Below are 13,101 nucleotides of genomic sequence, written 5' to 3'. Positions count from 1 at the left end.
TCAATTACTTTGTTGATTAAACCATTCCCTGCAGTGACTGAACCATTGCTTGGCACGTAGTGGTCATTGAATAAATGCCAATCCTTTTCTTTCCTTCTCTATCACTTCACCCAAAGCAAGAATACTATTCAAATAATTCCTGAAATTTGTCATTCTGTCCCTGCTTGGATGGCCTCAGAGATGGAGAACTCACCACCATTCTTCACTGATGGAACTCCCTGCACTGTAGACCTCCAAGGTTGGCTGGGGCACCCTAGCTTCCACAGTAGTCTCACCATAGTAAGCCACGTGTCTACTCCCTCCTGCTTCTCTCACACCCAGGTCCTTTCCATAGGATGCCCCTACCTATGGGTCTCTCAGTTCTATCATGTTTCTCCTTGGTCAGGGCTACAGGTGGCCAACTGTCTTGGTCCCCTAGGACTCACCTCTGTCTGTACCAGGTTGACCCTCTGGGCCCGGAGCTCACGCACGCAGTTGAAGATGTCCACCACTCCTTCATTCTCGGCCATGTCAAGCATGGTGTCAATGGCAATGAAGCAGCCAGTCCGCCCAGCCCCAGCACTGGAAGAGAGGTATGGTCTGTGTTAAGGAACTTCATTGGAGGAACCTGCCCTGGGGAGGCCCCTAGCATTCAACCATATTCCCAAGGGTCCTGCTGGGAGGCTCTAGATTATGTGTTTCCACATTTCCTTTCTTAATATGTATAGTTTGTAATGCATGCGCAAACCACACATATACATGCCATTGCCTTGTCTGATGGATAAAATAATACATCCATATAGCATAAAACACCTAGCATGGTTCCTGGCATGCTGGAGCTGCCTCATAGACATGTCTTTCCTATTTTCTACCCTTCTTTTCTCCTCTTTTTTCTTCTTCAGCAAATGGGTTGATGGATGGAAGCAAAGAAGGAGAGGAGAGAGAACAGAGGGGAGGTGAATGACAGGACAGAAACTAGAGTCCTCTGAGCTGTCCCCAAGACAGAGAGTGGTTGGTGGAACACCATGTTCAAAGGCCAGCCTCTGGCTCCATCTGCAGCTGTTTCCCTAGGATCACGAAGCAAGAGTGTCATGAAACTGGAGCAGCTGACCATCCGGAGACCCTTGTCAGGGATCAAGTTTCTTGATATATACTTGATTTCTGGTCACTAGTGGCTTCTTTAGGAGAATCTCAGACCAAGTACAAAATAGTAGGGGAACTCATTGAGACTCTATGGGCCTTGGCCAGCCCTTTCTAGATCAGTGCTGACCAAGAGGCACATAAGACATGTGCCTTACACGTGTGCAGTTTTGGATAGGAAGGCCGGGCAGCCTGTCAAGGAGGCCCCCTTCTGCTGTGTTTTCACATCTTGCATTTCTCATGGAAACAAGTGTCTTTGTCTAATAAACAATGTGGATGTCAAAAGAAACACAAAGAGGAAGAGAGATGGAACAAGACAAAAAAGCAATATTGGCTGATTGATTGTAAATCCAAGGAGCACAGGCCAGTGCGGACCACTACCTACAACAATTTGGAAAGTACACCCATTGGAAGCAGAGTCTTCATTCATGAGAAAATTTCATGGTTTGAATGAAGTCTGACTTAAGTTTGCTTCAGAACCGACTCCCCAAAATCCAGATGCGGGGACTCAAGAGACTCGGCCTCTCTGTCTAGGCGGGGGTCACTCGTGTTTTTTCTTCGAAGTTCATATTCAACACGCTTTAGTATAAAGAATCAGCCCAATTTGGTTCTGAATTTTGGAACTATCAGCGGTGACCAAGTTGCCTAGTGTCTGTTAGCTTCAGATTTCTTATGCATTTAACATACCTCCCTGCAGGGTCCTTGTGAGGACAAAGCTGTGTTTATTTCGGCATCACATAGTAATTAAACACAGGATATTCAACAAGACCCCTAGGATTAAATCCTGGCTCTATTACTTACTAGCTGCATGACCTCGGGCAAATGACTTAACCTCTCTGGGTTTCAATACACATCTATAAAATGATGTTGATAATAAGTAATAGATCCACCTCACAGCATTAATAGCACAATATGTATAAATCGCATGAAATTACAATTAAAATGCATAATGCATATAAATTGCTTTGTGCCTGGATACATAGTAATTTCTCAATAAATAATGGCTATTATATTCAACAAATATTTATCGAAAATCTAACACGCAGTAGATGCTGGGACTAGGAGTGGGAATATGAAAACCCTGTGCCTTTCCTGAAGGATTAACAATCTGGGGAGGGGGAGAAAACATTAAGAGGCAGAGAATAATGATATATTAGAGTGCTTACTATATGTCAGGCATTCTCTCTTAGGCACTTAGTATACTTAGCCAACCCATTTGTTAATAATTTTCAGAATGGCCCCAGGAGTGGGTACCACTCTGCTCAGATGCATTAAGATGACCTGCTAAGGAGACAGACACATACCGGCATAGAGCCATCATGTGCAGAGGGCCTGATAAAAACAATTGCCATTGTCTTTCTTTCTCCCTAACCCTTGATCTGGGTGCTCTTTGGGATATAGAGATGGGGGGTGTTAATGATCTATTGCCCTTCGATTGCTATGAGATATAAAGCAGAAAATACATGCAAAACACTTAGAGAGTCCAGGATTACCTCCTCATCCTCACTTGCCTTATCTGTGAAATAATGGGGTTGTGTAGCTACGATTGCTGGGAAGATAAATGGATGCTGTATGAGGACGGGGCTGGCTCTGAGACATCCACAGCTTATGGAGTCTTCCATGGTCTCTTGACTGACACAAACTGCCAGGGCAGGGATGTGATAACTCAAGCATCCAGGGTCTGAAAAGATGGGCTGCCCCAAGGTCATATTGGAAGAGAGAGGCGTTGGGAAGGAGGGGGATGCCAGCTGGCCAGCCTTCAGGTCAGGAAGGCCATCCTCCTCCAATTCTGGACACCCTTGACAGGATACTTCATCTCCATTTGGGAGGATTTGAAGACGTGCCACTCATTCTCAATGTGACTTTCTAGGTCAGAGCTGAAAATATCTCTTCTCCATAATAAGGTAAAACCTGGTGCTGTCCATTTCTCTCTATGGGGGACCCTGCAGGCTGGCAAGTGATTTTGAAAATAATTAATAGAAATGAAAAGAAGCATGCTTCCACCAAGGCGCCCTGCTGCCATGTCAAGGAGCTGAGGGCAAGTGTCTGGAGAAAAGCAGGTGAACTATCCCCACTCTGTGTTTACCTTCTCAGCACTTGAGTTTTTGTATCTGTAAAATGGGAATGTTAATGATGCCCACCTCTCAAGCCTGGACGAGAAGTAAATAATGTGGGTAAAGTGCACATGACAGACCTGGCAGATGCTGCTGGTGTTCAGCCTGCCTCCCTGGTGACTTCACTGTTTTCAGGCAACAACAGTAACAATGGCCACTACTCCTATTCCTCTTGTTAGATGCCCTTGCGACCAAGTCTCATCAGAAAGCATTGGGCAAGGGGGGACACAGGAAAAGGAGTGTCTAAGAGTAAAGCCACTAGAAAAGATAACATGTCCCTCCCAAGAAAGCCGAGCTGCAGAGGCACACTAGGGTAGGTGGAGGACATTTTTTTTTTTTTTGAGACAGAGTCTTGCTCTGTCACCCAGGCTGGAGTGCAGTGGCATGACCTTAGCTCACTGCAACCTCCCCTTCCTGGGTTCAAGCGATTCCTCTGCCTCAGCCTCCCAAGTAGCTGGGATTACAGATGTATGCCACCACGCCCAGCTAAGTTTTTGTATCTTTAGTAGAGATGAGGTTTCACCATGTTAGCCAGGCTGGTCTCGAACTCCTGACCTCATGATCTGCCCGCCTTGGCCTCCCAAGGTGAAGGACCTTTGACTTACCTGCAGTGGACCACTATGGGCCCGGCTTCCGGGGGGTTGAGGAACTTGACCTGGCGGACGAAGCCCAGAAGGCCAGTGGCGTAGCAGGGAACGCCATGGTCAGGCCAGCTGGTGAAGTGGAAGAGGCGGAGCTCCCGGATCTCATGGTAGCCTTTCTGAGGAAAGAACGGGCCTCTGTTCTTCCAGCTGCTGCCCTCACATACCCAGCCCAGCAACACGTGGAGCCATAGCTGCTGCACCGAGGAACCTCCAGCAGGGACAGGGCCCTCACAGTGTTAATAGGTGTTACTGGATAGAGCAATTCTGTAATCAGTTACATTTGGGAAATGTGGGATTGTCAAAATGAAACCGATGGCTTTATTGCAGGATTTCTCAGTCTTGAGTGTGCTCATACACACTCTGAACGCCCAAGAGGGCCACAGAGTACCCTAGGAGACCTTCTTTTGTTTGCCTAGGGGATCGTCTTTGACAAGTGTTTCATAGAAGGTGTATTGAGTAGAACAGATTTAAAGAAATGTTGGCCTTAAGGACCAAGTCCAAATTGTTTCCAGTGGAATCTGAGGCTTTCAGTGATTGAGGTCTGATATTCTGTAGTGTTCCAGCCTTGACTGTGATAGTCTGTGTGGCTTTCAAAGTTTATATAACTTAGTAGACTTCTTTATTAATTAGATTCTTACTTAGAATGATTGATTAGATAAGATGCCACAAAACAAAGGCAGAGCTTCTCTGATTGATGGAGACAGAGTGGGGCCTAGAGCTCTGAGAGGTTCCCCTCCCCTTTCACACCCCTCCACCCCTCACAGAGACACACTCCGGGCCCAATAGTGGTTTTCTGACCATTCCATGGCCAGGTCACACTTCTAAGCCTTTGCTTAGACAGTTCCTGCTACCTACTATTTTTCTACTTAGCAATCTCCTGCAGATACCCAGAGAACACTGAATAGGAAGAGTCTGATTATTCATTCCTTCAGTGAAAAATCATTTACCAAGTGTGACCTGTGCCCAGCCTTCCCAGCCTTGTGCTAGGTACTAGGAAGGTGAGAATAAAATCCACAGCTCCTATCCCTGGAACAGCTCATGGACTTGTCGGGGAGGCAGATGCCCAAGTGGGTAATTCTATTGAAGTGGATAAAGGAGTGCCTGCTAACCCGATCTGAGAAGAAGAGAAATCCCAGAAGGCTTTCTGGAGGAGGTGATGCTTGACCTGAATCTTGAAACAAACTAATAGTGAAAATAATAGCTAACATTAACTAAGCATTTACTGTGTGCCAGTCTCTCTTCTGAACACTTCAACATGCTAACTTATTTAATCCTGATATAAATCCCTATATTTTTATCTCCATTTGATAGATCAGGAAACTGAGGCTAAGCAAGGTTAAGTGACACACCCAAGGTCACAGTACAACTCGTAAGTTGTAAAGGGACCATGTGAACCCTGGCTGTCTGTCTCTACAGTCTGCACTCTTAATCATTCTAATATAGTGATGGTGAGTATTATTACCCAGTTGACGGGAGAAGAGGAAGGGAATCCAAGGCAGGGGGACAGCATGGGCACAGGCCTGGGGACAGGGCTTAGCATGGTGTGTGTAGAGAATCACTAGCAACCCAGGGCAATGCAAGAGGCAAGTGGAAGGCAGGCCATGGGAGACCACAGGCCTGGGGGTGCAGGAGAATAGATGAGAGCTGGATCCCAGAAGCCTTGAATCTACATTAAGGCCTTTGGACTTTATCTCAAAGGCATTGGGAAGCTACTGGGAGATTACACAGATGGTTCCACACAAGAGGAAGTGCATCATTAGACTTGCATTTTAGGAGGCTCTGTCCTGCTACATGAAGGATGGATTCAGGTGGGTGGATCGGGGATTGCAGAGAGGGCACTATTGGTGCCCACTCAGATCCCCATCACTGGGCCAGTGGACTCATTGCCACCTGCTCTGAGTCGTGGCTGCACAGAGCTCACAGTAACCCTCTTCTGAAGAGAACTGTTCTGAGCTGAACAGAAACCCCCTCCCCTGGGGTGTGGCTGGGTGGGGCAGCATCCTCCAGTGACTGATAGTAGAGGGAGAGTGACCAATTGGCTTGCCACTTGCTCAGTTTGCCCAGGACTGAGGGGTTGCCTGGTACGTGGGACTTTCAGTGCTAAAACCAGTAATGTTCTGGGAAAAACAAATTTTTTCTACCCTCATGGGGGTACCTGAGGCCCCTTTGCCTCAAGGCTGAGCCAAGTGTGCAGTACCATTCATGTTCCAGGGCTCCCATGGGGTTAGGTGGAAGCAAGTCCCTGCTGAGGCCATGTCCTCACTCAGCTCCTTTCCCCACCCTGTCCTGGCTCTCTCACTGCCTTCCCCCTGCAAACTCTCCCTCAACACACCAGCTAGGGCACCCAAATGGCTGCTGCTTCTGGCTCTGCTTCTGGGAAACCCAAACTAACACAGGGGCAGGACTAGAGGCAGACAGTCCTGTTAGGAGGGAGAAATCAGACGCCCAGATTAAGGCAGTGATGGATGAGCTGAAGTGAGAGAGAGAAAGCTTCAAGAATACTGGGACTTTTTTCATGCCATCCTCCAAATCAATTCAGTCCCAAGAAGCCTTTCTTTGAGCTCTTCCCACCTGTGCTATGATGATTTATCAAGGATCCTCTCTCCCCGATGCAACTGTGCTGTCTTCAAGGGCAGACAGCACTCCGTGTTTATTATTTCCAGGTTCCCAGCTCAGGAACCGATTTTGAGCTAAAATCGCAGGTGATGTTTGCTGAGTGCCTGCCTGCGTGCTGTGGAGAGGCTGGCTGAGCCCAGTTAATCCTCAGAGGCCCTTGGGGTCTTTTAAGGGCATCTCCCTATGAGTAATATCTTCCCTCATGGTTGTTTAAAAGACAAAGAAAATGTAACACGAGAAAGGACCTTAATGCCTCAACATGGTTTGCTAGCTGCAATTCCTCAAGGCCTCCCTGCCCATGTCCCCAGTCACTCATCCCATCCTTGGGCATTCAACACAGATGTTGCAGATGAGACTGGTACCCCACCTGGGTCCTCTTCCTTGGTCCTGTGCTCCTAGGCCTCAGCTGCAGGGACTGTTGGTTGCTACTGCCTTTCAATTGTCCCCTTCTCTGGAGACATGCCCTCAGCTGACAGGGGCTGGCCCACCCTGGAGGTTACCCCTCAGTGGATGGTCCACGGTGAGCAGACTGACTGATGTGGGAGCACAGAAGTCTGGCTTCCTCTCCTTAAGGGGGACAACTCTGTGGCATAGTTTATCCTTGGAGGTTCCCTGTGCATCAGCTCCAGGCTAGACTTCACTGGAGCCTCTGCCCTTGGTTGGTATCTTTCCTTCCCTCTCCTGCTTCCCACTCTCTCTTTGGAATTTCTCCTGGGAGAGCTCCCTTGATATACCTCATGTTCCTGAATCCTTGCCTCAGGCTCTGCTTCTAAAAAACCTGACCTAAGGCAATACTGAAGTACCGATGGTTTCCTTCCTCTTAGTGGAGGGAGTTCACAGGGTTCGTGACTTTTTCACCTAAGACTACAGATTCAGATGAAAAAGACCCTGAGACTTTAGGAGCCTGGGGGTTGGAGGGGGAGCTGCCAGGGGCAAACAGTATGTCCTAGGCCACTCTGTATGCTGGAACGGTACTGTGTGCCTGCCAGGCTCTAGTCTGCAGAGCAGCCTGCTTTGGCCCTTGCAAGGACTTGTCGAAGCCTCAAGGGCACAGCTCTCAAAGCACGTAAGTCCCCAGTGCTTTTGCATCCTCAGGCCTGTGGTCACATTGTCTATTAAAGTGATTGGTTTTAGAGAAATGGAACCTATGGTGTAATGGAAAGAGAAATGTGTTACAGGAGCCAAGGTGTGAATCCTGGTTCTACCAACCTTGCAGCTGGGCAACTTTGGACAACTGATTTAAACTTTCTGTGTCTCAGTTTCTTCATATGTAAAATGGGGATAATAATAGCACTTACCTTATAGGGTTGTTGGGAGGATTAACTGAGTTACTCTACCCAAAGCATTTAGAAAAGTACCTGGTTCAGTAAGTGCTCAGTAAGTGTTAGCTATCATTATGATATAATAGTAATGATAGAATAGCAGTGATTATATAATATGTAATAAATATATTTATTTGCAATCACATTCTTGCTCACCAAGCTTGTGCAGCCCTGGCCTCCTTTTAATGTCTAGACCAGCATTTCTCAACCTCGACACTACTGATGCCTTGGGCTGGATAATCCTTCGTTGTCGGGGGCTGTCCTGTGCATTGTGGAATATTTATAAGCATCTCTGGCCTCTACCCACTAGGTGCCAGTACCATCCTAACCCTTCTCCCCCAAATTGTGTCAACCAAAAATGTTGCCAGACATTTACAAATATTCCTTGGGGGATCAAAATGGCCCTGGTTGAGACCACATGCCTTGAACAGGTTGAGATCATTTTTTCCCCTCCAGACTGCATGCTTTTTCCTTCTGCCTGGGATAGCTCTTCTTTCCTTTCTACCCTTCACTGGTTCCTCCTCCTTCATTCTCTGCCCAAATGCCTCCTCCGCTAAGAGGCCCTCTCCTACCACCCCTTCCTACTGTGGATTTCTGTCTCCACCCTTTGCATATTCCTGTGTGGTTTTTATCACAATGTGTTGTTATTTCATTGATTTGCTTATTGAATTCAGTTTGCCCCACCTACTAGATGTGGGATCCCTGGTAGCAGGACCCATGTCTGCCCTGATTGCTGATCTGTTGCTGGTGCCAAGCATGGGGCTGGACATTGAGCAGACCCTCAGTCACCACGTGTTCTGGATGAACAAACAAGCTGGCTCTCATGGTGGACTGGCTGCCCACAGCCTCTGGGAAGCTTACCTTCTGGACTGTGAAGGTGCGTATGACGTATTCTGCCAGGGGCTCTGTTTCAATCAGGGTGACTTTAATGTCTCCATAGACCTCCGTGTCATCTGGCCAGTATCGCACACATTTCACCTGTGGCCAAGTGAGAGACAGAGACAGAACAGAGACAAGGATGCATAAGCACATGGCTGAGTGTGAGCAGCTGTCTCATCTGGTCGTCCCATCCAAATAAACCCAAGGGTGATTTTGGTGGCATTTCAGTCCACGGGGTTCACAGCTGGCCAGGGATCAGCAAGCTGCACAGGGCCAACCTCACTCCCAGAGGCACTGGAGCCATTAGAAATAATTGTAGTACCTTCTTTTGCAAAGCTCCTTGTAATTTTCCAATGCATTATCACACTATGTCATCAAATAGAACAAGGTGAGATAGGTGGGTGTTATTGTCCCCACTTTACAGATGAAAATAATACTCAAGTTCAGAGGTTTGGTGACTTGTCCAAGGCCATGTGGCCAGTTTGGGGACTGACTGAGTCCCCTTTCTGCTCTGTCAGGGTGGAGCAGCTGAGTATTATCAGCTAAGCAAAGATGAGAATAAAAGGTGGGAAATAGGAGGTGGAAGCAGAAGTGGTTGGGAGGGGGACTTCATAAGAGGTGGCAGTTGGGGGTCTGGAAGGAGAAAGGCTCTTGGTTGGGAAAAGGATGGTAGCTGCTGGACTCCAAGGGAAGATGCGCAGTTCCTCTCTGACCCTGGACACGAGCAAGCCATTCCTCAGTTGACTGTTTAAGTTGCACTCATGGATGAAAAAGAGATCATGATTTTCCCCTTAAAAGAACAAAAGCATGATTACCATTCCGGGGGACGCCGCACGGCCTAGAGTAGCATTTCCCACAGTGTGTTCCGCTGGGTGCTAATAGGTGTTAGGTAAAAAACAAGAAACAAAAAACAAACAAGAAAAGGTTTTGTGGTCAAATGAGTTTGGGAAATGCTGTATTACAAAGTTAAATAGGCAGCTTTGCTACAGGACTACTCATCTTCTTTCTCATGTCAGTGCTAATGTGTTTTGTGTTTTGCGACTCTCCAAAAGGGGCACAGAGGATGCAGCATTTCCCAAACGTATTTAACCATGGAACCCTCTTCTCACTAAGCATCCTGCAGACTAGCATCCCATGGAACCCACTTAGGGAAACACTGGTATAGTGCAACAGGGCATGGGGGCAAATGGATTCATTGCTTGGTCCTAACACTCAGTATCTGGGTGGCCCAAGAAAGTGCTGAAACCTCTTTGAGCCTCAGCTTCCTATCAATAATGATAGCTAACATTTACTGACTGTGTACTCTGTCTACCATGGCTCACAAAGTGTTCCACGAATACTTTACATGTATTATTCTAATGACTTATCAACACAACTTTATGAAGTAGATATTATTATCCCCATTTTGCAGACGAGGAAGCATAGGAAAGCTAAGAAAATTGCCCAAGGTCAACCGTTGGTAAGGGATGGGGTGAGGATGCAAACCCAGGGCACTTGAATAATAACTAGGAACATGGGCTCCTATGATTGTTGTAAGTTTCGGTAATGCACAATAAGCACCTGGCACAGTGTTTGGCACTAGCAGGAGTTTATCTAAGAGATTGCTTTCCTCCCCAAATCCAATTTAGATTTATGGTCTATCCATAGAGGGAATCTGTTTCCAATGTGGGATATATTGTAGAACAGGCTGGAATTTGCCTCTGAATCCCTGAATCCTGGGCTGGCCTTTATGTCCACAGTAGCTGCACCCTGGGCCTGGGTCCCTGGGGAACAGTCTGAGTAGAGTGACCACAAGCACTGGAATGAGAGTCCAGTGTCAGATTTTGTGCCTAGGTTTTGGCTGACTGACGTCAGTGTAGGTACTCTACCCCTTTAGGTCTGTTTCCTCATCTGTAAAGTTGAGTGATGGACTAGACAAGGGTGGACTCATGGATTAAAGTCTCACCTGGTCCTAAATTCCCTTAGGTCCTGAGATGCCCATACCCCTTTATTGGATTACAAAAGCCCAGGTTTTCTCCTTCCCATCATCACAGAGGCCAGAATTCATCTTTATGAATTATCTGTTTCTTACCCAAACAAAAACTTACCTGCCCACATTTTAGTTAGTTCATATGATGTGTAGAGAGCTCTTTTAATTCTAGTGTTTGTACACCTTGCCTTTAAACACAGTAGCCCACCCACATGCCAGAGTTAACCAAGTAGGCAAAAGCAAGCTGGGAATAGCAGTCCCATTTCTAAGCCCCAAGAGTAGTTGAGGACTATCTCAGAGAGAGTTGAGATGCAGCAGAGCAGGAGACCAAGATCTGAGCCCTGAAGAACATCAAGATTTAGAGGTCAGGGGAAGAAGAGCGGGTAGCAAAGGGTTGGATGCTGCTGAGATTGAGTAAGATGAGAAGAGAGAAGTGGAGACTGGATTTGTTGACATGAAGGATGCGAGTGATATTGACAATATCACTATTGGTGGGATGGAGGGAGGAGCTACGCTGGGGTGGGTAGAAGAGAACATGAGTGAAGAAACAGAGCCACTCTGTGATTCTTTAAAGTTTGGCAGAAGAGAGGGAACAAGAAAATACTTTTTATTTACCTTTTCCTTTCTTTTTAAGATGGAAGGTACAGGGCATGTTTGTATGCTAAGAGGAACAATTTGGCAATGAGAAAGAGACTTATTTTGCAAGTGAGAAAGGGAAAAATGAAAAAACTTATTGAGTAGAATCTGTGATCCAGGCACTAGGCTTGCCTTTGGAAGGGCAGAGACATGGCTTCTGTTGTATTAGGCTGAGCCATAAGAAACAGTTGACATTCAACCATTCGGGTCAACAAAGACAGCCATTTCTTATAGTCAAATCTGTCAGCAGAGGAGAAGAACAAGAGGACGGTTGTAGATACAAGTAGGATTGTGGTGTGACGATGAGGGAGTGAACGACTGATGGTTTTAATTTCCTCAGAATATATGAGATGACATCATCAACGGAGAGTGAGGGTGGAAAAAGGGATGAAGGAGATTTGAAGGGAAAGGACATTGCTTGAATGTGGAATAGGAGTGATGGCATCTCCCTTGTAGGTTGCTGTGAGGGTGAAATATGGACTAGGAGGCACTTAGCAGAATGCATGGAACAAAGAGATGTTCGAGAGTGCATCTCCAGCATCCTCTGCCCAGGCGAGTGCAGGAGAGGCTTACCCTGCCCACTTCCACCAGGTTTGTGACCATGACGATGCTGGCGGAGTTCTCCTGCCAGATCATTCTCCAAAAGTCCTTTACGGTCTCCTGCATTGGACCTGCCAGCAGAGAAGAAGACAGTGAGGTTAGAGAATGCAAGTGCAAAGAAGCAGCTGAGAAGGTTTGTCCCTCTGGTTGGTCAAGTCTCCACACTGGTGAGCAGGAGTGAGGCCGGGTGATCCTTGTTAAGACACCAAGTATCTAAGACACGGGCCTGAGACATGTGAGCCTGATGGGGACAGATTAGGGTGTGGATGGAGAAAGCCTCATTCCAAGCTCTCACAATCTGCAGCATCTATTGGAAATGTTGGCAGCCTCTCCTCTCCCTTCTGTCCTCCTCCTGCTCAGACCCTTTCTACCAACTCCACCTATCACCTTATCTGGACTGTATTATGGCTTAAGGGAGTTTTCAAAAATTGGGCTCCAGAACCTCCATGAGAGACAGGAAGGCAATTGGGGTGGGGGGTGGAGAGAGCTGCTGCATGCCAGATGCTGAGAACAAAAACAGGAGTTGCCTGATTTTGAGCTTGACAAATGCTGGAGGCATTCCTCTAGAGCCTCAACAGAAAGTAAGAAGAAAAAAAAAAAAAAAAAAAAAAGACAAGGAGCAGAAAATAGGCACTGACAGTCCAAAGCAATTTCCTTGAAAATTACTCTTTCAATGTCCCGGGCCGTCATCATTTTTAAAATTACAAAAGTAATACATGTGTTTGATATAAAAGTTTGAATACCATTTTTCTATATTTATATGTGTATGTGTGTATTTACTGTAATAAGCATCAGACCTATTAGATGCATTTTCTGATGCCCTTAAAAATTCTTACCAAGCATAATAGTTTTAATAGCTGCAAAGTTTTCTATAATATGGCAGTAACACACTTTATGTAACCAATGTACCAATTGTTGGGCATTTAAGATTTTTCACTTTTTTATTCCTATTATAGATAACACCGTGAAGAATGTTCTTATATGCGTCATTGTCTATATATATATAATTATCTGCAGGATTTTTTTTTTTCCAGAAGGGTTTGAAAGGTATGATCATTTTTAAGCCTTCTGAAAACACACTGCCAAGTTGCTTTCTAGGGCAGCCAGCTGCATGTCTGTTATGGGCATGCACCTATCGTGGAGATAAGGCACCATCAGCTCCGGCCCTGACAGGTGTTGATGGGACCTGCTTGGGCTTCTCC

General features: G+C 46.5%; 1 protein-coding gene across 6 annotated transcripts in view; it reads right to left on the bottom strand.

The window, feature by feature from the left end:
- The window catches only part of PTPRT (protein tyrosine phosphatase receptor type T), a 1,142,918-nt gene that overhangs the window by 34,213 nt on the left and 1,095,604 nt on the right, over positions 1-13,101 (bottom strand). For 3 of the 6 annotated variants that reach the window (XM_063633847.1, XM_055264960.2, XM_055264962.2), the window contains 5 exons: positions 11,873-11,970; positions 9,510-9,569; positions 8,677-8,793; positions 3,839-3,993; positions 426-561 (listed from right to left, as the gene is read on the bottom strand). In XM_063633847.1, the coding sequence (XP_063489917.1) occupies positions 426-561; positions 3,839-3,993; positions 8,677-8,793; positions 9,510-9,569; positions 11,873-11,970 (566 nt within the window). The remainder of the gene's footprint in view (positions 1-425; positions 562-3,838; positions 3,994-8,676; positions 8,794-9,509; positions 9,570-11,872; positions 11,971-13,101) is intronic. The other 3 variants (XM_055264961.2, XM_055264963.2, XM_055264965.2) reach the window with 1 other exon arrangement.

Source organism: Symphalangus syndactylus, chromosome 24, assembly GCF_028878055.3.
Source record: "Symphalangus syndactylus isolate Jambi chromosome 24, NHGRI_mSymSyn1-v2.1_pri, whole genome shotgun sequence".
Classification (NCBI taxonomy): Eukaryota; Metazoa; Chordata; class Mammalia; order Primates; family Hylobatidae; genus Symphalangus; species Symphalangus syndactylus.
Note: the sequence above shows the minus strand (reverse complement) of the source record. Positions and strands in the feature narration are given on the sequence as shown.